We start from the raw sequence: 26,797 nt of genomic DNA on the forward strand, positions 1-26,797 counted from the left end.
TACTTTGGAGGCTGAGGCAGGAAGATCACTTGAGCCCAGGAATTCCAGGCTGCAGTGAGCTATGATAGTGCCACTGCTCTTCAGCCTGGGTGACAAAGTGAGACCCAGTCTCCAAAAAAAAAAATGGAAGCATATGATGAGGAAACTTCCAGGAAAATACTCCTATTTTCTGCTTTTAGAAACCAAAGGAATGTCTCATTGTGGGGTGCTACCATTATATTCAGGAAGTTTTAAATGAAAAAGATTCTGAATTGATACTTGCTAACTTTATTTCAGAAAGTGGTAAAATAGCTGTGGAGTGCAGACCCAGTGAAGAGATTGTAGATGTCAGATGGGAAGAACTACACAGTTTAATTCAAGTCTGTGGAGATAAAAACTCAAAAGGTAACAGGGCCGGGCACAGTGGCTTACACCTGTAATGCCAGTGCTTTGGGAGGCCAAGGCGGGTGGATCACCTAAGGTTGGGAGTTCAAGACCAGCCTGACCAATATGGGGGAAACGGTGGCGCATGCATCCCGGCTACTCTGGAGGCTGAGGCAGGAGAATCGCTTGAACCAAGGAGGTGGAGGTTGTGGTGAGCCAAGATCATGCCATTGACCTCCAGCCTGGGCGACAAGAGCGAAACTCCATCTCAAAAAACAAACAAAATAAAACTCAAGGGTCGGATAACATAGCCAGTGTAACCATAAGTCAAAACAAGCAGCAGAATTTGGAGGATAATTTGTTTCATTCTCAGGAAGATGTGAAACTCTGAAACTGCTTTTTGAGTGCAGGGTATTTCTGGGGCTTTTCCTAAAGTCTTGACCCTTGGCTCTGACCCCTTATTTGAAGTTTGGAGAGCAGAACTGAGGACTGTATTACTACAGTTGTGGACACAGGAGAGGGATTAGTCTCCCCTGGCCCCAGGAGTAAGGTATGCTGGGCTGCTTGAACACAGGCCTTTTTAGAACTCCCTTCAAACAGGATACCAGAGATGTGGGGGGAATGTAACTGGCCTTAAGACTGATTGTGCTACGGCTTTCAAAAACTATAATGCCTTTCAAATATGGCTTATTGCTTGGATCTCATTATCTCCCGTATACCTTGGGTGGACTATTTTGCTGAAGATCTTTCTGTCAATCATTTACAATCACGTGCTGCAAAATGAGGTTGCGGTCAACAATAGACCACATATATGATGGTGGTTTCATAGGAGTATAAAGGAGCTATCCCTACACAGGCATATACCATTTTTATCTTGTTGTTGTTGTTGTTGTTGTTGTTGTTGTTGTTATGGAGTCTCACTCTGTGGCCTAGGCTGGAGTGCGATGGCACGATCTCAGCTCACTGCAACCTCTACCTCCTGGGTTCAAGTGATTCTCCTACCTCAGCCTCCTGAGTAGCTGGGATTATAGGCACGCGCCACCATACTCAGCTGATTTTTGTATTTTTAGGAGAGACTGTTTTTCACCATGTTGACCAGACTGGTCTCGAACTCCTGACCTCAGGTGATCCACCCACCTCTGCATCCCAAAGTGCTGGGATTACAGGTGTGAGCTGCTGCGCCTGGACCCCATTTTTATCTTTTATACAGTATTTTAACTGTACCTTTTCCATGTTTACATACACAAATACCTGCCATTGTGTTACAGTTGTCTTTAATATTCAGTACAGTAACATACAGTACAGGTTTGTAGCCTAGGCTATACCGTATAGCCTAGGTATGCTGTAGGCTACACCACCTAGGTTTGTTTAAGTATACACTATGATGTTAGCACAATGGTGAAATCACCTGACACATTTCTCAAGCTCTTCACTTGGCAAGCAATGCATGACTGCGTATGAAAGCTCTTAAATAGGGATTAAGTTTCTAAATTAATCTCAAAAGAAAACAGTAATAATTTACTATTTATGGATTTTTTTAAAAAGGAGCAAAAGTTTCATTTCAATGGGAACTTAATTTGGGGCTAGAGTGTTTTATTTAACTTTCACTCCAAAGTTGCAAAGTGTTTTGAAGTTTTTCCCTGTAAAATAATTATTTTAATTCAATTTAAATAAAACCCACCAAGGAAACTTCCAGCTTTAAGAAGTCTAGCTTCCTGTGAAATGTGAGAGGAAGTTAGCACTGATTTCAGAAATCTGATTATAACAATAGATCCATCCCTAAATGAGGCCAATCTTGGAATCCCTTCAATTTTACTTTATTTTTTTGAGACGGAGTTTCTCTCTTCTTGCCCAGGCTGGAGGGCAATGTAGTGATCTCGGCTCCCTGCAACCTCTGCCTCCCAGATTCAAGCGATTCTCCTGCTTGAGCCTCCCGAGTAGCTGGGATTACAGGCATGCACCACCACGCCTGGCTAATTTTGTATTTTTAGTAGAGATGGAGTTTCAGCATGTTGATCAGGCTGGTCTGGAACTTCTGACCTCAGTGATCCACCCACCTCGGCCTCCCAGAGTTCTGGGATTATGGGTGTGAGCCACTGCACAGCCCCGCTTCAATTTTAAAACCATCACTATGCACCCTGTGGCCTGTGCTAGGCACTGGAATAAGATGAAGCGCCTTCTTGGAGTTTACATGCTGATAATTGTGCCAGACAGTAATAAAATAGGTAAGGGCTGTGGGGGAAGTCAGCTGGGTTCTAGTTATAGTAGCATTTCAGGAAATTATTTAACATGCTGACTTTAACAACCTAAGCCTCTTCTCCATGTGTGCACACAGGCTAGATCTCTGAAGGGTGGCGCTGTAACTTCTAGGGTACTGGCTGTGTTAAGGCAGGATGACAGTTCACTCCTCCCAGGCTAGTGCAAAGGGCTCTTCCCTCGGATTAAGACGTTCTCTCCCAGACTGAATTGCCCACCCCCAACACCCCTCCTACAGAAAATTTGGAGTCCTCGCTTATTCCCTGGCAGATCCTACCTAATAGGGTGGTGAATTAATTATCAAACATGCAACAGTTTAGCGAAAACAGCAACATTTTGGAATAAATGACTGTAACGTGCATCCTGTCTGCCACCCTAACTGGCACCCATTTTGCAGGTCAGTTGCTCTCCCCGGAAGGAAGAGTATTCTCGGATTTCACCTCGGAGGAGGAAGAATTCAGGCTGCCAGAACTGGACTAGAACTTCTGTCATGTGACTTCCTTGGGAAGCTCTGCCGCGCCCCCACCCCACCCCACCCCACCCCACCCCACCCCACAACAGCAGGCCACTGGAGTCCTGGGACCACCCCGGTCTGTGGCCCAAATCCTTCCTCACTAAGGGGAGGGGAGGGGTGTTCCTGCTGGGCGGGGTGGGAAGGGGTGCTTGGGCAGGATTGTGACATATGATTGCCCTGGTAACATGGAGCAGATCTGGACCCGAGCCTAATAAAGGTGGCATAAATAAAGGTGTCATAAAGACAGGGCGGGGCGCATGCTTATAAGGGGCATGAGCATCTCAGGGGTGCCAGAATGGCTCTCGTTGAGTGCATAGCACCAGCGTGTGTCATGTCTTGGCTGCGTTTCTGGGGCCCATGGCCCCTCCTTACGTGGCAACTATTGTGTCTACTAGTCAAGGAGGCTCAGCCTCTGGTGTGGGTCAAGGACCCGCTCCAGCTGACCTCTAACCCCTTGGGGCCACCTGAGCTCTGGTCTTCCAGCTCCTCCCATCTCCCGTGGGAATCTCCCCATGCGCCTGCTACCCCAGCAGCCCCGGGGGACTTTGATTATCTGGGGCCCTCTGCTTCTTCGCAGATGTCATCCCTGCCCCAGGAATCGACTGAAAATTTGGCTCCATTCCTGGACACGGATTCAGCTGGAGAGCTGCTCCTGGGGCCAGAGCAGTTCTTGGCTGCACATCAGGATGTAAATGACAAGCTGACTCCACAAGAAAGGCTCCCAGAGGTGGTTCCACTGCTGGACCGGGATCAGAACCAGGCCCTAGTTCAGCTTCCTCGCCTCAAAAGTAAGGTTCAAACTGCAGATCTAGATCGGGCTGCAGGTCATCAGGCAGATGAAATACTTGTTCCACTAGACAGTAAGGTTTCAAAACCAACCAAATTTGTTGTTTCGCCCAAGAACCTGAAGAAAGATCTAGCTGAGCGTTGGAGCCTTGCTGAGATTGTTGGGATTCCACACCAGTTATCCAAACCTCAGCATCAGAAGCAGACTTTGCAGGATGAATATTCGGGTATGGACACACTGTATCCCGGCAGCCTGCCTCCAGAACTCCGGGTGAATGCAGATGAGCCTCCAGGGCCTCCTGAGCAAGTTGGACTTTCTCAATTCCATCTAGAGCCCAAAAGTCAAAATCCAGAGACCCTTGAAGACATCCAGTCCTCTTCACTCCAGGAAGAAGCCCCAGCGCAGCTTCTACAGCTCCCTCAGGAGGTAGAACCTTCAACCCAGCAGGAGGCCCCAGCTCTGCCTCCAGAGTCCTCTGTGGAGAGTCTAGCTCAAACTCCACTGAAGCATGAGGTGACAGTTCAACCTCCAGGTGAGGATCAAGCTCGTTATGACTTGCCCAACATTACAGTCAGACCTGCAGATGTGGAGGTTACCATGACTTCAGAGCCCAAAAGTGAGACAGAATCTTCCCAAGCCCAGCAGGAGGCCCCAATTCAGCCTCCAGAGGAAGTGGAACCTTCTGCAACCCAACAGGAGGCCCCAACTGAGCCTCCAGGTCCTCCTATGGAGCCTGAACTTTCCCCCAGTGAACAGGAGCAGCCAGCTCAGCCTTCTGAGTCTTCTGGAGAGGTTGAATCTTCTCCAGCCCAGCAGGAGGCCCCAGCTCTGCCTCCAGAAGAGATGGAACCATCTTCAATCCAAAACAAGGCCCCAACTGAGCCTCCAGGTCCTCCTATAGAGCCTGAACTTTCCCCCAGTGAGCAGGAGCAGCGAGCTCAGCCTTCTGAGTCTTCTGGGGAGGTTGAATCTTCTCCAACCCAGCAGGAGACCCCAGCTCAGCCCCGTGAACATTATGAAGTCCCAGTTTCACCTCCAGGTCACCATCAAACTCAGCATTCAGATTTTCCCAATATTTCTGTTAAGCCTCCAGACGTGCAGCTCACCATAGCAACAGAGCCTAGTGCAGAGGTGGAAACTTCTCCAGTCCACCAGGAGGCTACAGCTCAGACTCCAGATCCCCCTAAGGAGGCAGAACCTTCTCCAGTCCAGCAAGAGTTCCCAGCTGGGCCACCAGAGCCCCCTAAGGAGGCTGAACCATCTGCAACCCAGCAGGAAGCCTCAGGTCATCCTCAGAAGTCCACTGAAGAGGTCAGTCCTCCACCACAGTGGGAGATACCAGCTCAGCCATCAGAGCCATCTGAGAAGGTCGAACCATCTCCAGTCCTACAGCAGGCCCCAACTCGGCTTTTAGAGCCACCTAAACAGGTAGAATCCTCTCCAGTCCAGCAGGCAGTCCCTGCTCAGTCTTCAGACCCTGCTCTGGTGATAGAACCCTCTCTGACCCAGCAGATGGCCCCATCTTTGCCTCCAGAGTTCCCTCAGGAGGTAGAACCATCTGTAACTCAGCAGGAGGTTCCAGCTCAGATTCCAGAGCCCCCTGTGGAGGCAGAACCTTCTGTGACCCAGCAGGAGGCCACAGTTCAGGCTCCAGAGGCCCCTAAGGAGGTAGAACCTTCAAGGCAGCATATGGTCCCAGTTCAGCTTCCAGAGCCACCTAAGGAAGTTGCAGCTCAACCTCCAGCTCATTATGAGGTGACAGTCCCAACACCAGGCCAGGATCCAGCTCAGCATTCAACATTGCCCAGTGTCACTGTTCAACCTTTGGACCTGGGACTTACCATCATTCCAGAATCCACAACAGAGGTTGAATTTTCTCCAACCATGCAGGAGACCCCAACTCAGCCTCCTAAGAAAGTTGTACCCCATCTTGCATATCAAGAGGTAACAATTCCAACACCAGGTCAGGATCAAGCTCAGCATCCAATGTCACCCAGCATTACAGTTCAATCTTTGGACCTGGGACTTACCATCACTCCAGGACCCACTATGGAGGTTGAACATTCTATACCCCTGAAGAGGACTATAGTTCCTCCAAAGCACCTTAAGGTGACACTTCCACATCCAGACCAGATTCAGACTCAGCATTCACACCTGACTGAAGCCACAGTTCAACCTTTGGATCTGGGGCTTACCATCACTCCAGAATCCACAACAGAGGTTGAATCTTCTACAGCCCTGACGACAACAGCTCCTCCTCCAGAACACCCTGAGGTGACACTTCCACCTTCAGACAAGGGTCAGGCTCAGCATTCACACTTGACTGAAGCCACAGTTCAACCTCTGGTCCTGGAGCTTAGCAAAACTACGGAGCCTACTACAGAGATTAAACCGTCTCCGACCACGGAGGAAACCTCAGCTCAGCCTCCAGACCCGGAGCTTGCCATAACTCCAGAACCCACTACAGAGATTGGACATTCCACAGTCCTGGAGAAGACTACAGCTCCTCGTCCAGACCAGGTTCAGACTCTGCATCGAAGCCTGACTGAAGTCACAGGTCCACCTACAAAGTTAGAATCTTCGCAGGATTCATTGGTGCAGTCTGAAACTGCACCAGAGGAACAGATGGCCTCCACAAGCACCAACATATGTGAGCTCTGTACCTGCGGAGATGAGACTCTGTCATGTGTTGATCTCAGCCCAAAGCAGAGGCTCCGCCAAGTGCCTGTGCCAGAGCCCAACACCTACAATGGCATCTTCACCACCTTGTAAGAATCACCTTTCCTCAATCATCCTCTGTGTCTTGCCTGACATGGCAGCCTTTTCCTGGAGGCCTTCCTGGGTCGTCTTTATCTCCCCAAGCCATACTGACAACTGACTTTCTGCTTTCACCTTTGCTTGTCAACTCTCCCTTCTCCTCATTCTCCTTTAATGTTAGACCCATTCTCCAGTCTTTTACTTTTACTCCAGTCTTTTACTCTTACTCGTTTTCTTATCCATTCTTATTTAGCCCCATCACATCATTGCTTAACCACTGCTCTGCTCCTATTTTCACTTCACACTCTTTTTTTTTTTTTTTTTTTTTGAGACAGAGTTTCACTCTTGTTGCACAGGCTGGAGTGCAATGGCACGGTCTTGGCTCACTGCAACCTCCATCTCCCCGGTTCAAGTGATTCTCCTGCCTCAGCCTCCTGAGTTGCTGGGATTACAGGCATGCACCACCACACCTGGCTAATTTTTTGTGTTTTCAGTAGAGACGGGGTTTCTCCATGTTGGTCAGGCTGGTCTTGAACTCCTGACCTCAGGCGATCCACCCACCTTAGCCTCCCAAAGTGCTGGGATTACAGGCATGAGCCGCCGCGCCTGGTCTGCTTCACCCTCTTTACAGCAGCCTGTCACTCTCCCGATCTCAGTGATGATGCTCTAAGTGGTTAAGAGTTGATTCTGGAGCCAGGCTGCCTGGATTTGAACCTAGGTCTGTTTATTAGCTTGGTGATCCAGAGCAAGTTATTTTGCTCTGTTACTGAATTTCCTCACCTTTAAACTGGGATTATGCTAGTTACCGTTTCATAGGATTGCTGTGAAATTTAGGTGAGTGAATATATGAAACACTTCATCAGTGCCTAGCATATGTAGGAGTGTTGGCTGTTAACATGATTACTCCATCCTTTAATTATGTCCAGAACTCATCTTTGTCCCTGGCTTTTTATATGTAGCACTCATTTTGTGTCAAACCCAGGATGAAGTATGCTGTCGTCTGCAGAACATGAAAATGACAGGAGGGAAAAAAGAGAATAGGCATAAAAAGGGAGGTGTATATAATTAATTACTAAAAGATAATGCATACCATCAGTGCTAGAATTTACCAGAATCTGTGATCCTTGAGGTGTGGAGATCAGGGAAAGCTACATGGATAAGCTAAAAGTTTACTTGGGTCTTAAAGAGTACACAATGAGGTATGGAAAGCCATTGAAAGTTTCCAAGCAAGAGAGATTAAATGATTAAAACAGGAAGATTATTTTATTTTATTTTGTTCTTTTGCTTTATGTTCAAGTATAGACATGCAAAGGATTATTTTAGAATCCATATGTAGAGTGCCCAAAAGGAAAAGCTTATTTCAGGGAGACAAAATAGAAAGGTCTAGCAAAATGTAGGAGTAAAGTGTGAAGGGGCTAAATCAGATCAGTTGTAGTAAGAGTGGAAAGAAAAAGCCTAGGATGTTTCAACAGAGGGCAAAGCTTTGGTGTTACCTGGCATAGGGTTTCTTTCTACTTATTTATCGATAAAGATAAGCTTATGCCCATTTTTCTGTTGAATTATTGACCATTTTTGTGTTGATTTGTAGGAGTTTGTTTAGACACATAAGTGCTTTTGGATAAAATACTTATATTCAAAGTAATTAACTGGCATCGTCTGTCCAAGAGATGGGATAGATAGGAAGTTAAGCTTCCGGGAGATGCCTCATCATTTGTGCCAGTGACCCCGCGTTATTTCTTGATGAATTGTGCAAACTGGGAAGCTGATAGCTCTGGAAATGAGAAAGCAGATGTTATTTTCTGTTTCTGAATATCCCCGACAAGGTTGCTGTGATTCTTTTATTTATCTTGTTCATTCTTTTCCTGCCTATTCAAGGATATAAACTGTCTTTCTTCACAGAAATTTCCAAGGAAACTATATTTCATATATTGATGGAAATGTATGGAAAGCATACAGTTGGACCGAAAAACTGTGAGTATATTCTCTCCAAATGTGACAAAAAACTAACTGCATTGTAAGATCCTTCTTGGTCCAGAATTTTGAGGTCCGTACCTCCGAGAAAAGATATTTCCCCTTCATACCCCAAATCAACCTCTGTGGATTGCAATCCTATGGTTATTTTAAAATTAAATTTGGTAGGCTCTCTCTAAAATAAGAGGCAATTTAAATTTATTTTTTATCATACAAATAATACATGGTTATATTCTTTTTTTTCCCCTTTTTTTTTTTCAGAGACAGGGTCTTTCTTTGTTCCCTGGGCTGGAGTGCAGTGGCACAATCACATCTCACTGCAGCCTTCACCTCCCAGGCACAAGAGATCCTCCCACCTCAGCCTCCCAAGTAGCTGGGACCACAGGTGCATGCCACCACGCCCACCTAATTTTGTATTTTTTGTAGAGACAGGGTCTTCCTATGCTGCTTAGGCTGGTCTTGAGCTCCTGGGCTCAAGTGATCCTCCCACCTTGGCCTCCTAAAGTGCTCATATTATAGGCATGAGCCACCACCCCCAGCCCATGATTCTATTTTTAATGTATAAAAATGCAATAACAGGTATAACAAAAACCCTCCTTGTGCCCTACTCCCTCATCCCTGAGGTAATGCTACTCTGTGTTTAGTATACATGCTTCCAAACTTTTCCCGATTTACCTACATACATAATTACATAAAGCAAAATAGATTTGTTGTGTGGTTTTTAAAATCTTTTTTCTTTCCATAAAGGGTAACATCTTGCAACTTGATTCTTTCACTTCATAGTATCACTTATATCATATGATATTCTTTCACTTCATAATTTCTTTCCTTCCTAGGACTTAGAGGGTCACCCTATTCATTTAAACTCCTGCATAATCCATAGTATGGATGCAACATAGTTTATTTAATAATTTCCCCATTGACGAATATTTACATTATGCTTAGTGGGCAAGTATTCCTGTAGCATAGATATCTAGAAATGGAAGAGTTGGGGTGAAGACTATGTAGATATAAAATTTTAATTGTCCTCAAAAATGTTGTGCCAACTGACTCTATTGTCAGCAGAATAGGACAGCATTCATTTCCCCACACCTTTTCACTGCTAGGTATTCGCCAACTTTTTGTTGAAGTTATGGATGAATAAAAGGGATTCCATCCAAATTTGAATTTTTCTGATCACTCATGAATTTAATTAAATATCTTTATATGTTTATTGAACATTTGTGTTTCTTCTCTGAGTTTTCTGTCCTTTGTTCATTTTCCTGTTGAATTGTTGTATCGTTTTCTTCCTGATTTATAGAAGGAATTAGACACATAAATGATTTTGGAAAAAATGCTTACATTCAAAGTAACATTTTTCACAACAGTTTGTGTCACATCATTAGTTTGACTTATATAGACAAGACATACATGAGTTCTAAATTAAAAATAAAACACATGCTAGGTGCAGTGGCTCACGCCTGTAACCCCAGCACCTCAGGAGGTCGAGGCAGGCGGATCACCTGAGGTCAGGAGCTTGAGACCAGCCTGGCCAATATGGCAAAACCCCATCTCTACTGAAAATACAAAAATTAGCCAGGCATGGTGGTGGGTGCCTATAATCCCATCTACTTGGGAAGCTGAGGCAGGAATTGCTTTATTTATTTTTTGAGATGGAATTTTGTTCTTGTTGCCCAGGCTAGAGTTCAATGGTGCGATCTTGGCTCACTGCAAGTTCCACCTCCCGGGTTCAAGGGATTCTCCTGCCTCAGCCTCCTGAGTAGCTGGAATTACAGGTGCCTGCCACCATGCCGAGCTAATTTTTCTATTTTTAGTAGAGACAGAGTTTCACCATGTTGGACAGGCTTGTCTCGAACTCATGACCTCAGGTGATTCATGTGCCTTGGCTTTCCAGAATTCTGGGATTACAGGCATGAGCCACACGCCAGGCCAGGACTACATTTTAAAAGCAAGAAAATCATCACAAAAGTCAGGGTGGTGGTTACCTATTAGGGTTAGAGAGAGGAATATGATTGGAAAGGGGCACACTGGGGCTTCTGGGATGCTAGCAATAATCTTTTGTAACAATGTTTACATGGGTATCTGCTTTATAATTATTAAACTGAATATTTGGCCAGGTGAGGTGGCTCATGTCTGCAATCCCAACAGTTTGGGAGGCAGAGACAGGAGGATCACTTGAGCCAAGAGTCCGAGACCAGTGTGGGTAACAGAATGAGACCCTGTCTCAGAAATTAAATTAAATTAAATTAAATATAAACAACATTTATGTTATGTGCACTTTATGCACATTGTAGTTCTCAAATTTTTTTGATGGGGGAAAAAAGTTGAATGGCTTCACTTGCAGCCCTGACATCGTCCCATGTGGGGCTTTCATAATAAGGTTTGGGAAAAGAGAGGAGGAAATGGAGGTTCTGCTGATCTTGGTGCCACCCAGAGTTGGATTCTGAAAGGTATATTATGATCTAGAGAGGAATCATTAAAGATACAATTTGGTGGGAAGAGTGGAGCGGTGTGCTTGCGTGTGTGTGCTTGTGTGTGTGTGCTTGCATGTGTGTGTGCTTGCATGTGTGTGTGTGCTTGTGTGTGGGTGTGTGCTTGCATGTGTGTGTGTGTGCTTGCCTGTGTGTGTGGTGGTGTTGGTGGAGAGAGATAGACACTAAAAGGAAAATGTAGGAAAAGATTTGAATGAAAGCAGAGCAGATCCCACCGTCTTGAAATGACCATCACCCAGCTTTCCTCCACATGCAGGAGATAGTCCTGTGTAGCAAATAGTTGTAGTTTGCATTTTAATCTAGAAATAACTTTTTCATTTTCCAGAATTCTCAGTGAAAATTATTTGACTGAATTACATAAGGATTCATTTGAAGGCCTGCTATCCCTCCAGTATTTGTAAGTTAGTTAATCATATTTTTGAGTTTTTAGTCATATTATCTTTAAAATGAATAAGGGGTTCAAATTAGATAATCTCTAAGATTTCTTCCAGCAATAAAATTCTGCAATTCTGTAAGTTTGTATAGGGTCTCAGCCCATCTCTAGCATTAGCTACGTCCTATGCATTTTCAGTTTTTAAATTGTATAGACAAAATACAGACAGAAAAAAGTTCACATGGTAAGAAGATCTGAGCAGTGACTGACACCCATATGAAGCTTGTTTTATAAGGATTTACATACCATCTTCTTCTATTCAATCTACAGCCAATAGATCAAAGCTAACCTAAGGTCTGTTTTTTAATAGCCTATTAAGTTAAGAATGGTTGTTGCATGTTTAAAGGACTGTGAAAGAAAAAAGAAAGAGAAATATGTGAGAGAGATCATATGTGGCCCACAAAGCCTTAAAATATTTACCGTCTGACCTTCACAAAAAAAGATTTGAAAAAGTTGGTTTAGTAGGCTGAAAGGAATTAAAGTTAACTTCAGATTGTTGCCTAAAGGAGAAGAAAATATAGACTACCTACATTCATTTGAACATCATTAATCCAGAATTTTTTGATAATTTAATCGGAATTAAATTAACATTTAAATATTTGAAATCAGCTGAATTATAGAAATAATATTATCAAGAATATTAAGCTACCAAGAGAATAGACTAGTATTAAGGATTTCATTTCGGGAATTGTTATATTAAAACAGATGTTTAAAATGATGGTTAAGTGGTAGAGCTAGAAATGTTTACACTAAGAAGCATATCAGAAATGCCCCTAACTCTTCACTAATTCCACAGTAACTATCTCCCCAGCCCTGTTACCAAGAAAGGGTTACCTGCATAGTATTTCTGTCTGTTTAGAGACAAGAAGAAAACTATGTTCAATTGCTATGAAAGCTTGATTCTTATCCTCTGTCCATAGAGGTGTGTATGTCATTAATCCTTATTAGTGATGCTCTTTTGCAAACAGATTCTTTCAAATATGAAAGGCTAAAGGAAAGTGGGTGTGAAGACCCTCAAGTGGATGCCAAAGTGCTACAGAGGCCATGAAGTAGTAAAACTACATTTGCTTTAAAATAATCATTTTCCTTCTACTCACTCCCCCAGCTATTATTTATTTATTTATTTATTTTTGAGACGGAGTCTCGCTCTGTCACCCAGGCTGGAGTGCTGTGGCGCGAACTCGGCTCACCCCAAGCTCTGCCTCCCGGGTTCACTCCATTCTCCTGCCTCAGCTTCCCGAGTAGCTGGGACTACAGGCACACGCTGCCACGCCCAGCTAATTTATTGTATTTTTAGTAGAGACGGGGTTTCACCTTGTTAGCCAGGATGGTCTCGATATCGTGACCTTGTAATCCACCCGCCTCAGCCTCCCAAAGTGCTGGGATTACAGGCATGAGCCACCGCGCCCGGCCAGCTATTCATTTGTTTTACAAATATTTGAATTTACTTTATTTCCATGTGTCAGTTTTAAACATGGTGGGCAATGCAGATGAGCAAGACCTAGTCCATGCTTTCAAGGAGTTTATGCTCAGAAAAAATGGGATGAAAAATAACTACATTAAGAAGAAGAAATGGATGTGGGCACTAGGAGGCATAAATTGTTTCTGAAGCATAGAAGAGGGGGAAATGACTTCAGTTTGGACCAAGGAAGATGTTACTAGAACAATCCCATTTGAATAGGACTTTGAAGGGCCATTGTGTAGCATCAGACAGACATCTTGGGGACAATATTCTAAACTTGCAAAAGGGAAATGGGAGAAGGGCAAAACACAGAAAAGTATTCGAGGAATGCCATGAGTACCTGTAGATTACAAGGAGGGAGAGTAGGAAATTAGAGCCAGATCTTCTAGGGCTTTGAATGCCAAGCTGAGGAGCCATCATGGGGAACCGTGTTATCACAGCAGTGCTGTAAGATGGATCTGCATCACAATCATTGAGAGGACACGTTAGAACTCAGTTCTGGACTCCACCCTCATAGTTATTGATTCAGTTGGTCTAGAGTGGGACCAAGAATTTGCATCCTCAATAATTTCCCAGGAGGTGCTGGTCTTTGCAAGCCACTTCTGGAGAGTTTATGTGATGACTGTGTGTAGGATAGTTTAGGAAGGGAGAGACTAGAGATGGAGACATCAGCCAGACAATGTTGCACCATCCAGGTAAAGGGGGAGGGAAAAGCCCCATCACTGTATAACTGAAGAAATTGCTTTCATGAAGTATTAAAGCAATATAAAACCCAAAATGAATTTCTATTAATATGATAGAAATTAATTGTATTAATATGATTTGAATATTAGTTCAACATTATGTATTAAGTAAAGGGGTAACTTCCTTTCAAATGCTGTTGAAAGGATGTCTTTTATTTCTTCTGATACTGAACTGGTTTAGGCAAACAAACCTAAGCTAGGAAGGTGTATAAATGTGAGGCTATTCGTTTTAATATTAGAAACTATATATAGAGATAAAAGCCTTGAGCTCATAATCTAGGATTTGATGAGACTACAAAAGAGCATCTAATCAAGTCTACTGCTCTCAGGAAAAATTAATTCCAAAGTCTATTAAGTTGTATATTTTATTTACTAAAAGTATGAAGGTGAGACTCTAGGAGAGGTACAGGCAGGGTTAGGAGCTCTGGAAAGTTCAAATACAGGTCCAAATGTTTAGAGTTGAGATGAAAAATGTGTATTCAATATTATTCTAAACTCTTGCTATTATTCATACTAGTCAACACTGATAACTTACCAAGGCAATATTTTCCTTTTATTTTTCCTAGAGATTTATCCTGCAATAAAATACAGTATATTGAAAGACATACATTTGAATCGCTACCATTTTTGCAGTATATGTAAGTTACAAATATAACTTCATTACATTTGGAATTTTTATAAAACTTAATTATAAACCTTTTTGCTATTCATTTTGAAATATGATTAAAATTTGACCAGTGGAAAGGTATTAAAATTATACAGCAAGTCCTTTTTGTCTCTAGCAAAGATTAGTGTGAGAATTATTACACAGATCATAGTGAGTCATCAGAGAGCAGTGGTTCTCAACTGGTGTGATTTTGTACTCAGGTGACATTTGGTAATGTCCAGAGACAGTTCTGGTTGACAAAACTGTGGTTGTGCTCCTGGCATCTGGTGGGGAGAGGCCAGAGATGCTGCTAAACATCCTGCAAAGTATAAGACAAACCCCCAAGGCAAAGAGTTATATAGTCCAAAATGTCGATGGTACTGAAGTTGTGAAATCCTGTTCTAGAGAAATAAAGATCAGTTAACACAGGTATTTACTGAGCGTTCACTGTTTTGTAGCTAATGCACCACATGTGCAATGTTAAAGTATAAATCATAAGCCAGTATCTTCCACAGTGAGATTTCCTTAGTGCACAGAGAAAGGATTGAGGTTATGTTCCATCCTATATAAAAGACTCACAGCAAATGATAAATGTTCTGAAATAATTTTTTTTCCTTTGGCTTATGTTTTTTTTTTGTAGAAATCTGGGCTGCAATTTAATTACAGAACTGAGCCTTGGAACATTTCAGGCCTGGCACGGAATGCAGTTTTTACACAACTTGTAAGTGAAATAGAAGATGAATACGTGTAAACAACTATTTTGTATAAAAATTCATACAATTATTGGTTAGCTGGGTATAAGCCCATTACGAACTCTGAAAAGCATGTCTTAAGATCCATTCATTTTTCTCAAATGGGGAAACTAAGGTACAAAGAGGCCAAGAGACTTACACAGCCTATATATGACCTGCTCTGCTTATCCTAGTTCTGACCTATGGCATGGGCAAGAAAAGGCATCAAACAAGTGACCCTCAAATTAGCCTTGTTGCTGGGAGGGGTGGCTCAGGCCTGTAATCCCAGAACTTTAGGAGCTGAGGGGGGCGGATCACCTGAGTTCAGGAGTTCAACACCAGCTTGGCCAACATAGTGAATCCCCATCCCTACTAAAAATACAAAAATATTAGCTGGGCATAGTGGTGCAGTTTTTTGCTCCCTGGAGGACTTTGTGTTAAGCTTTCTTCTTTGCAGCTACATGTTGCAGACATTTAAGCAGTTTGAAACTCTGCATGTGAGCAGGAATCAAAGTTAAATCCAAAGTGTAGGGCTGGGCGTAGTGGCTCATGCCTATAATCCCAGCACCTTGGGAGGCCGGGGTGGGAGGATCACTTGAGGTCAGGAGTTTGAGACCAGCCTGGCCAACATGGCAAAACCCCGTCTCTACTAAAGATACAAAAATTAGCAGGTCGTGGTGGCAGGCGCCTGTGATCCCAGCTATCGGGAGGCTGAGGGTCGAGAATGGCTTGAACTCTGGAGGTGGAAGTTGCAGTGAGCCGAGATTGTGCCACTGCACTCCAACCTCCCCTCCAGGCTGGTCTTGAACTCCTGTGACCTCAGGTGATCTGCCCACCTTAGCCTCCCAAAGTGCTGGGATTACAGGTGCGAGCCACCATACCTGGCCAGAATGGTGTTTATGTTAAGCTATTGTGCAAAAAAAAATTTTGTAAAGAAAATACGTCGCTCTATTTTAATTCCATATACTTTCCTGACTACTCTTCTACCGTAAGTGCAAAAATTCTATGATTTCTCTGTATAATATACCCAGCAAATCAGAGTGGGTATATTCAATGGCCTGCAGGGGATTTTAGACTCAAGGTGAAGATTCTCCTCTACATCTGACTTTAGAAAATACTTTCCACCTTTCTTGTGGTTCAGAAATCTAGTTTCACACAGTTCATTTTGAGGTAGAGGGAGGTGTTCGGGATGTGTCTGGATTAGAGCAGCGGTTTCTGCAGATGCTCCTCTCTTGTCTTCATTAATTTGCTGATGCTTAACTGAGGGAAGAGACACTGAGGGTCTGTTTTTCTTTTGCCCTCACACCAGAGAACAGGCTCATTAGGTCCCTCCACCAAGAGGTTTGGGTAGCATCAATACAAATGTCTTAAACTCACCACCTTTACTAAGCACTTTATAACAGTGGGAGTCCCACATAAGAATCTGGCGGCTGGGAGCGGTGGCTCATGCCTGTAATTCCAGCACTTCTGAAGGCTGAGGTGGGTGGATCACCTGAAGTCAGGAGTTCGAGACCAGCCTGACCAACATGGTGAAACCCCGTCTCTACTAAAAATACAAAAATTAGCTGGGTGTGGTGGCAGGCACATGTAATCCTAGCTACTCAGGATGCTGAGGCAGGAGAATCACTTGAACCCAGGAGGCAGAGGTTGCAGTGAGCCAAGGTCATGCCATTGCACTCAAGCCTGGGTGACAGAGCAAGGCTCTGACAGAGATGGGGTTTTACCACGTTGGTCAGGCTGGTCTGGAACTCCTGACCTCAGATGATCCACCCGCCTGGCTTCCCAAAGTGCTGGGATTATAGGCCTAAGCCACCAGGCCCAGCCAATAAATGGAAACTTTAACTCAAAAGAAGGAAGGAAGGAAGGGAGGAAGGGAGGGAGGGGAGGGAGGGAAGGGAGGGAAGGGAGGGAAGGGAAAGAAGGAGGGAGGGAGGGAAATGAAGAAAGAAAGAGAAAGAAAGAAAAGAAAAAATTGTAAAACCATAAGGTTAAAGTAAACCTTTTTTCTTCATACACATTAAGCACATGAGTTCAGATTACAGCTTTGCTTCTTCATAGCTTGGTGACCTAGGACAAGTTATGTAACCTCTCCGTGCCTCAGTTTCCTCATTTATAAAATAGGGCAATAATAATATCTACCACATAAAGTTATTGTGAGGATGAAATGTGAAATGCTGATCACAAATACATAGCAGCCTAATAGATACTCACTGTAATAATTATTATTTTTATAATTTTTTAATTATATAATAATTATTATAAATTTTTATAATTTCTGCAAAAGTACAGTGATGATTCTTAGGTTAATCTAAAGGGTGATTTTCTTTTATTTCTTTTTCTTGTTCACTTTAAAGAATTAAAATAGATTCCAGCATTTTGGAATAAAAATTCACATCAAAATGAATTTATTCATTTTATTGACATATAAACAAAATGTCATTTGTTTATTCAATAAACATTTATTAAATCCCTAGTAAATTTCAGACATCATGCCAGGCACAGGGATGACAATGACAATAAGATGTGGTCTCTGCCCTCAAGGAGCTGATAGCCCAGGAGACTGACAAGTAGGCAGGTGGTTACATGCAGTGTAACGAAGGCTGTGATGTCATACAAGAAGACAAGTGGGAGTATGTGATGGGAGTATGGTTTTGACCAGTACCTCCTCTTAGATTTATCCCTTTTTCTTTGGGTATAAAGCAAAAGAATTGGTCCTAGTTTTTTCCTTAACTGTGCAAATTAAACCATAAATTTAAAAAACTTTATAAAGATAAAAGGCAAGCAGTCAGGCGCAGTGTCTCACACCTGTAATCCTAACCCTTTGGTAGGCTGAAGGGGGTGGATCACCTGAGGTTAGGAGTTGGAGACCAGCCTGTCCAACATGATGAAACCCCATCTGTACTAAAAATACAAAAATTAGCTGGGCATGGTGGCGGGCACCTGTAATCCCAGCTACTCAGGAGGCTGAGGCAGGAGAATTGCTTGAACCCAGGAGATGGAGGTTGCAGTGAGCCAAGATGGAGCCATTGCTGTCCAGCCTGGGCGACAGAACAAGACTCCATCTCCAAAAAACAAAAAAGGAACTTGAATTATGGACGAACAACTTGAATTGAATTATGGAGGACACTAGAAATAGTGTTTCCTACTGAGTCAGGGCTTCCTACCAACATTGTCATTTCTAGGGTTTTTGACCTGAAATGTTCTGTGGCATATTTTTTCTTTGCTATCCACTTCTTTTTTTTTTTTTTTTTTCTATTTCTTCCCTGCTTTCTCTCCTCTATCTTCTAGAGACCTAGGTAGTTCCCAAAGGAGTAGTGCTTTACAGAGTCTAATGGTGATTTATTATGTAAAAGCAGAAACTTATTTTTTTTTTAACCTAAAAGTTCCATACCAAAAAATGAATATAAACTTTTTATGCAGTTTCACACATGGAAAATGCAGGTTTTTAATTTCATTGCATTTTTCAGAATTCTCAGTCGCAATCCTCTCACTGTTGTCGAAGATCCATATTTCTTTGAACTGCCGGCATTAAAATATCTGTAAGTACTATAGTACTCTCATGAGTCATGAGATGATTTATGCTTTTTAAATTTGTCATCAAAGATAAAGTATTTTGCATTTAGGCTAAAAAGTCATAATTTAAATTTTAACTGAGTTATTGAAAAAAGTTATTGTCAAAGAAGAGGATTAAGAAAGGATGTATAACGGTCAAGACAGCCAGCGGGGGAAGAGAACAGTGTTGAAGAACCCGTATAGATTTGGAACCTGTAGACACATGGAGGAATATTACTTAACCAAGAAAGCAAAGAGGAATAGGTGTTCATTATTCTAAAAAGGAAGAAAAGAGTAAATCAATATGGGTGAATGCAATATGAAATGAGAAGTAAGATAATGGTAAAAAAAAAAAAAGTGTAAGTTCTGTTAAATATCATTCATTTGATGATGTAGATCAACTTAAATTTCTTTAATAAGATCTCTCTAGAATTTTACAGCAAATAAACTGTTGAAGTGGCTTGTTTTATAGAGAAGCCAAAATAGAAGTAATCACATGTCCTTGAATTATCTTTTGAAGTACAGAATTTTGTAATGGGTTCATATCATGAATGTTTCGGCTTTCTTCTTCAGAGACATGGGAACAACGCACATCACACTTACAACACTTAAGAACATTCTCATGATGACTGTTGAACTGGAAAAACTGTAAGTTATTTTTTTCTTAGATTTATTTTTACTTAGTTGGTTTTTTAGGTTTGTTTTATTATTTTCTTAAGTCAGGTTTATTGAGATATAATTTTCATATAACATTCACCCTTTATAAGTATATAGTTTGATGAGTTTTGACAAATGTATAGTTACATAACCACCACCACATTCCCAATATAAAGCATTTCTGTCACCTCAGAAAGGCCCCTCGTTTCCCTTTGTAGGCAATCCCTTCCTCCCATCAGCCCCTGTTAGCTACTAATCTGATTTCTGTTCCTATAGTTTTGTCTTTTTCAGAATGTCTTATAAATGAAATCATGTAGCATGTAGCCTCTTGTGTTTGACTTCTTTCACTTAGTATTGTTTTTTATTTTTTTTTGAGACAGAGTCTCACTGTCGCTCAGGCTGCAGTGTAGAGGCATGACCTCAGCTCACTACAACCTCCGCCTCCCAGGTTCAAGTGATTCTCCTGCCTCAGCCTCCCAAGTAGCTGGGATTACAGGCGTGTGCCACCATGCCCAGCAAATTTTTGTATTTTTAGTAGAGATGAAGTTTCACCATGCTGGCCAGACTGGTTTCGAACTCCTGACCTCAAGTGATCTGCCCGCTTTGGCCTCCCAAAGTGCTAGGTGTGAGCCACCTCGCCCAGCCTCACTCAGCATAATTTTTTTGAGATTATGCTACTATCCATGTTGTTGCACCTATCAGTACTGCTGGCCCTCCATATCTACAGGTTCCTCATCCATGGATTCAACTAACCATGGATGGAGAATATTTGGAAAAAATAAAATATATAAAATAATACAACAATAAAAACAGTAGAAAATTTAAAACACAGTATAATTATTTACATACCATTTACACTGTACTAGGTATTTAAAGTATACCCGAGGCTTATGTCATTTATTATACCAAGTATTATGTCATTCCATGTAAAATACTTCAGCATCTGTGGACTTTGGTATCTGCAGGGGGTCCTGGAGACAATCCCCTGCAGACACCGAGGGACAACTTTTCACTCCTTTTTATTGCTCAGTAGTATTCCAGTTGTGTGGATGTATCCATTTGTTGATCCATTCATCAATGTATGGACATTTGGGTAGCTTCCAATTTTTTGCAATTATGAATAAAACTCCTAAAAACACTCATATACAGGTCTTTGTGTGAACCTATGTTTTCATTTCCTTGGGTAAATACCTAGGATTTGGATTGTTCACATGCTTAGTGTATATTTAACTTTTTAAGAAACTGCTAAACTGTTTCCTAAAGTGGCTGTGTCATTTTACATTTCCAAGAGCATTGTATGAGAGTCACAGTTGTTCCACATCTTCAGCATTTTTTTTTTTTTTTTTTTTTTTTTTTTTTTTTGCAACACAGTCTTGCTCTGTCCCCAGGCTAGAGTGCAGTGGTGCCATCTTGGCTCACTGCAACCTCTACCTCCTGAGTTCAAACAGTTCTCCTGCCTCAGCCTCCCAAGTAGCTGTAGACATCCACCACCACACCCAGCTAATTTTTATATTTTTAGTAGAGATAGTGTTTCACCATGTTGGCCAGGCTGGTCTTGAACTCCTGACCTCAATTGATCCACACCCCCTGGCCTCCCAAAGTGCTGTGGTTACAGGCGTGAGCCACCATGTCCAGCCCAGCAGATGTTTTTTTGAGACAGAGTCGTTGCTGGAGTGCCGCAGCAAGATCTCAGCTCACTGCAACCTCAGCCTCCCAGGTTCAAGTGATTCTCCTCCCTCAGCCTCCTGAGTAACTGGGATTATAACCACACACCACCATGCCCAGCTAATTTTTATATTTTTAGTAGAGATGGGGTTTCGTCTTGTTGGCCAGGCTGGTCTCAAACTCCTGGCCTCACTTGATCCACCTGGCTTGGCCTCCCAAAGTGCTGGGATTACAGGTGTGATCCACCATGCATGGCCCAGCCCAGCAGATTCTTACATTTGAGTTTTTAAAGAAATGTTCACCTTTCTACTGCTAGATGTGTAGTGGAATCTCATTGTGGTTTTAATTTGCATTTCTTTAATAGCTAGTGATGTTGAATGTTCATGTGCAAATATTTTCTTAACTGTTCAAATCTATTCCCATATTTTAATTGGATATTAATATTTTTATTGAGGTTTTTTTTTCCCTGTAATTCCATTGGAGATTCGTTATTATTGAGTTTTAAGAGTGCTTTAGGCCAGGCACGGTGGCTCACGCCTGTAATCCCAGCACTTTGGGAGGCCAAGGTGGGTGATCACAAGGTCAGGAGATCGAGACCATCCTGGCTAACACGGTGAAACCCAGTCTCTACTACACACATACACACACACACACACACACACACACACACACACACACACAACACACACACACACACACACACACACACACACACACACACACACACACACACACACACACACACACACACACACACACACACACACACACACACACACACACACACACACACACCCCGGGTGTAGTGGCAGGCACCTTTAGTCCCAGCTACTCGGGAGGCTGAGGCAGGAGAATGGCGTTAACCCAGGAGGTGGAGCTTGCAGTGAGCAGAGATCACGCCACTGCACTCCAGCCTGGGCAACACAGTGAGACTCCGTCTCTAACAAAAAAAAAAAGAGTACTTTATAGATTCTCGATACAAGTCTTTTCAGGGACCAGGTACAGTGGCTCATGCCTATAATCCCAGCACATTGGGAGGCTGAGGCAGGAGGATTGCTTGAGGCCAGGAGTTTTAGACCACCTGGGCAATATGGTGAAACCTTGTCTCTACCAAAAACATAAAAATTAGGCAGGTGTGGTGGTGCTCACCTGCGGTCCCAGCTACTCGGGAAGCTGAGGTGGGAGGATTGCTTGAGCCTGGGAGGTCGAGGCTGCAGTGAGCTGTGATCGCCACTGCACTCCAGCCTGGGTCACAGAGTGAGATACTATCTCAAAAATTAAATAAGTAAATAAATAAAAACAAAAAACAAGGCCTTATAGATATGTGTTTGGTAAATATCTTCTCTCAGGTTGTGGTTTGTCTTTTCATTCTGTTAAAAGTGTTCTCTGGCTGGACATAGTGACTCACATCTGTAATCACAGCACTTTGGGAGGCCGAGGCAGGTGGATCACTTGAAGTCAGGAGTTCGAGACCATCCTGGCCAACGTGGCAAAACCCCAATCTCTACTAAAAATACACAAATTAGCCAGGTGTGGTGGCCCATGCCTGTAATCCCAGCTCCTCAGGAGGCTGAGGCACAAGAAGTGCTTGAACCTGGGAGGTGGAAGTTGCAATGAGCCAAGATTGCACCACTGCACTCCAGCCTGGGCAACAGAGTGAGACTCTGTCTCAAAAAAATAAATAAATAAATAAATAAGTAAAGTTTTGTGAAGAGCAGAGGTTTTAAATTTTGATCAGCTTTAAGTTAGCAATTTTTTCTTATATGGCTTGTGCTTTCTTGTTTCTTACCTAAGATATCTTTAAGAACCTGTTGTTTAATCCAAAGTGGAAGAGATTTACTCTCTATGTCTTCTCCCACAAATTGTATAGTTACATTTAGATCTATGATCCATTTTGAGTTAATTTGCATATATGGTGTGAGGTTTATTTTTTTTTGTTTTTTGCAATTTTATTTTTATTTTTTGGAGAAATGAGGTCTCACTGTGTTGCCCAGGCTGGTTTCGAACTCCTGGCCTCAGGTGATCCTCCTGCCTCGTTCTCCCAGAGTGCTGGGATTATAGGCATGAGGCATCATGCCTGGCCTTCTTTGTACATATAGGTATAGATATATATCTGTCTATCTGTATCTATCTATCTATCTATCTATCTATATATATATATATCTTCATCAGGTGTGATGGCACATGCCTGTAGTTCCCGCTACTAGGGAGGCTGAGGCGGGGGTATCACCTGAACCCAGGAGGTAGAGGTTGCAGTGAGCCAAGATGACACCACTGCACTCCAGCCTGGGTGACAGAGCAAGACCTTGCCTAAAAAATATATATATATACGTATATATATATTTTATATATATATTTCTGCAGGGCCCTATTGTGAGTTTGTTACACAACTTACTGCAACTTAAATTGTGCCACCACCACCACCCACAACATGGCAAGCTAAATAGAAACTGAGTTATGCTAAGGCTGGTTGAGGGCACCATGCAAGATTAGCATGGAAAGGGCCCTTCATTTAGCATTCTGCTCCGTTCATTTTTGTCAGGTCACTTCCTTATCTTCACCAGGTTGTCAGATCTGTTTTACTGCTCTAGCCTCACTTTCCTCAGCCTCCTGCAGCATCTTCCCTGTGAGCTAGATCCCTTCCGCTCTGGATGAAGTCCTCTTCGTCGACCAACTTTCTCACTTAGTTCTCTAAGATAGTGAGGGTCTGTCTGCTTTTTTCTTGACCATTAGTGGACAAGAAAAATGCTCTGATTGTCCGTAACCATTTGTCACCAAGGACATAAAGACATTGAACTAATTTCCTTATTGGAGTTCATTATTGGAACTCTTGAGGAGTTTACACATTTATATACAAAGTAAGTAGGCCAGCTCATTTGTCTTGGCTCATGTGTAATGATCTTTAATGCGTATTGAAAAATTACTATTCTCAAGTAAGGATAATGTATATCTCAGGTCACTAACAGTCTCAAAGTTTTGTCAGTATACTTTAAAACAATCCTGTGAACAGATCTAGATTGAAGGAGACTAAAGAATCATGAACTCAAGGCGGCGCCGGGGCAGGTGCAGAGCTGGCAAGCACGTGGTGGGGCCCCTGAGGCGTGCAGAGGGTCACAGCACCTGGGAGCCTGTCGCTGGCACGTCCGGGCGGGAGGTTCGGCGGCGGGAGGCAGCATGTCGGTTGCAGGGCTGAAGAAGCAGTTCTACAAGGCGAGCCAGCTGGTCAGTGAGAAGGTCGGAGGGACTGAGGGGACCAAGCTGGACAATGACTTCAAAGAGATGGAGATGTCATCAGCAAAGCGGTGATGGAAATGCTGGCAAGGACCATCAAGTACCTGCAGCTCAACCCAGCCTCCCAGGCTAAGCTGACCATGCTCAACACGGTGTGCAAGATCCAGGGCCAGGTGAAGAACCCCGGCTACCCACAGTGGGAGGGGCTCCTGAGCGAGTGCCTGATCCGCCACCAGGAGCTGGGCAACAAGTCCAACTTTAGTGACACACTGCTGGATGCCGGCGAGTCCATGAAGCACCTGGCAGAGGTGAAGGACTCCCTGGACATAGAAGTCAAGTAGAACTTCATTGATCTCCTCCAGAACCTGTGTGAGAAAGACCTGAAGGGGATCCCACACCACCTGCAGAAGCTGGAGGGCCGCCGCCTGGACTTAGACTAAAAGAAGCAGCAGGGCAAGATCCCCAATGAGGAGCTACACCAGGCGCTGGAGAAGTTTGAGGACTCCAAGGAGGTAGAAGAAATCAGCATGCACAACCACCTGGAGACCAACATTGAGCAGGTGAGTCAACTCTGGGCCCTGGTGGAGGCGCAGCTGGACTACCACTGGCAGGCCATGCAGATCCTGGACGAGCTGGCAGAGAAGCTCAAGCGCAGGATGCGGGAAGCTTCCTCACGCCCCAAGAGGGAGTATAAGCCCAAGTCCCGGGAGCCCTTTGACCTCGGAGAGCCTGAGCAGTCCAACGGGGGCTTCCCCTGCACCACACTCCCCAAGATTGCAGCTTCATTCTCTTTCCCATCTTCCGACAAGCCCATCCGGACTCCTAGCAGGAGCATGCCGCCCCTAGAACAGCCAAGCTGCAAGGTGCTGTACGACTTCCAGCCTGAGAACGATGGGGAGCTGGGCTTCCATGAAGGCGATGTCTTCACGCTGATCAACCAGATCAACGAGAAGTGGTACCAGGGCATGCTGGACGGCCAGTTGGGCTTCTTCCTGCTCAGCTACTTGGATGTGCTTGTGCCTCTGCCCAGTGACTCACTGGTGCCCCCACCCCTCCCCTCCATCCACATTGGGTGGCACCCCCTTCCAAGTCTCCTGCCTTCCATGGGCTCCTGCTGCCAAGGCAGTGTCCAAGCCTGCCGGTGCCACCCAGGCCCAGGCCCTTGAGGTACTCCCTCAGCAGGGAGCCACACTTGGGTGGGAAGCTTATCTGGGTGGGTGGGGATGCTTGTTTACACTAGCGCTGACCCCCAATGGTGACGGCTCCCTTCCCCACTCCATGGCACCGGCCTCTTCCCCCCTCCCCAACTCCTCACCCAGCTGGCCCAGGCGGGGCAACACTAAGTGCTCTGAGAAACACTAATGTTCCTCCAGGGCAGCCCCCACCTCTGTCCTGACCCCACGGGGGCCCAGCCCACAGCCTACCCTCGAGTTCCACGGCCTTAACAGGCTTGGATCGAGTGTCCCTGTGGGGTGGCTCAGAGACAGGACCCTGGTTTTAAACCCCCCCACAAGCTTGCTGCTGGTGATGAACCCTAGCCCCACTCCAGGGCCACGGTACCCCAGCCTCACACATGCACTCCTTCTCCCCAAGGCCAGGGCAGAGGGCCTCACTGTTTCCTTGGCCTGCTGTCAGCTTGCAGCCAGGAGACAGAGGCCAGCTGGGATCTGCCCCACCTTCCCCCCACACTGACCCCCCTAGCCAGGACAGAGAACATGGCCTCCTGTAGGGCCCTGCCTCCCAAGCTTTACCCTCACAAAGCCAAGTGCATTTTCAGCTTTTTAACTGCCCCCAGCCAGGCCCACGGAAGCCTGTGTCACTCTTGACACAAGCTGCCACCACCAGCCACCTACACACACCCCCAGCACACCTCGCACGGGACTGCAGCCCCAGCCGTACTGCTAAGGGCCAAGCACAAAGGCTCCAGTGAGCAAATGTTCAAGCCCTTGGTAGCCAGGCCTCCCCTTGCCGAGCCGCAGCCACCCCACCCTGTTGGAAGTGGCCCCAGCCATCTCCTCTAGACCATGGCAGGCAGCCCCGGGGTCCCCAGACCCCTGCCCAGGCCAGCATGTCTGCAGCCCCGACATCTGCTTCCTCTGTCACCCAATCCAAAATCGACCAAATGGAGGGTCCTCTGGGCTGGGCCACATTCACATTCCCCTCCCGCTGAGGCCCAGCGAAGCCTCCGGACCCCAGGCTCTACTCTGCACCCTCACTGTCAGCAGTACATGAAGGGCACAGACACCCTGGCAGAGATGAGCACACAGCCTTGGGCATGGTTCAGGGCAAACTGAAATGTATGCCTGAATTTTGTAAACAGAAGTATTAAAGGTCTGTCTACAAAAAAAAAAAAAAAAAAATCATGAACACTAAATGCAGTCCAATGTTTGATTGGATTCTGAATTTTTTAAGCCATGTTATGATTGGGACAATTGTGAAAATGTGTATATAGAATGCATAGCAGGCAATGATAATATTAAGTTCCATTGGGTGATGAGAGTCTTCTGGTTATGGAGGAGAATGCCTTGGTTCTTAGG

General features: G+C 44.2%; 1 protein-coding gene, 1 long non-coding RNA gene and 1 pseudogene across 7 annotated transcripts in view; 2 read left to right on the forward strand and 1 right to left on the reverse strand.

Annotated features, from left to right (window-relative positions):
* Positions 1-275: 275 nt before the first annotated feature.
* Positions 276-26,797, forward strand: part of LOC100172499 (leucine rich repeat containing 37B) — a 37,076-nt gene continuing 10,554 nt past the window's right edge. For 2 of the 6 annotated variants that reach the window (XM_063717862.1, XM_063717861.1), the window contains exons 1-6: positions 3,294-6,688; positions 8,577-8,648; positions 14,345-14,416; positions 15,065-15,145; positions 18,623-18,694; positions 19,281-19,355. In XM_063717862.1, coding sequence (XP_063573932.1) covers positions 3,429-6,688; positions 8,577-8,648; positions 14,345-14,416; positions 15,065-15,145; positions 18,623-18,694; positions 19,281-19,355 — 3,632 coding nt within the window. In that variant the 5' untranslated portion in view covers positions 3,294-3,428. 6 annotated transcript variants of the gene reach the window in all.
* LOC112131907 (uncharacterized) lies at positions 6,574-14,382 on the reverse strand. The gene is made up of 3 exons (XR_002913756.3): positions 14,314-14,382; positions 13,376-13,493; positions 6,574-9,937 (listed from the first exon to the last, which is right to left on the reverse strand). It is a non-coding gene; the product is annotated as an uncharacterized LOC112131907 (long non-coding RNA).
* On the forward strand, positions 24,204-25,426 carry LOC112131908 (endophilin-A2-like; annotated as a pseudogene).

Source organism: Pongo abelii, chromosome 19 (genome assembly GCF_028885655.2).
Source record: "Pongo abelii isolate AG06213 chromosome 19, NHGRI_mPonAbe1-v2.0_pri, whole genome shotgun sequence".
NCBI classification, from domain to species: Eukaryota; Metazoa; Chordata; class Mammalia; order Primates; family Hominidae; genus Pongo; species Pongo abelii.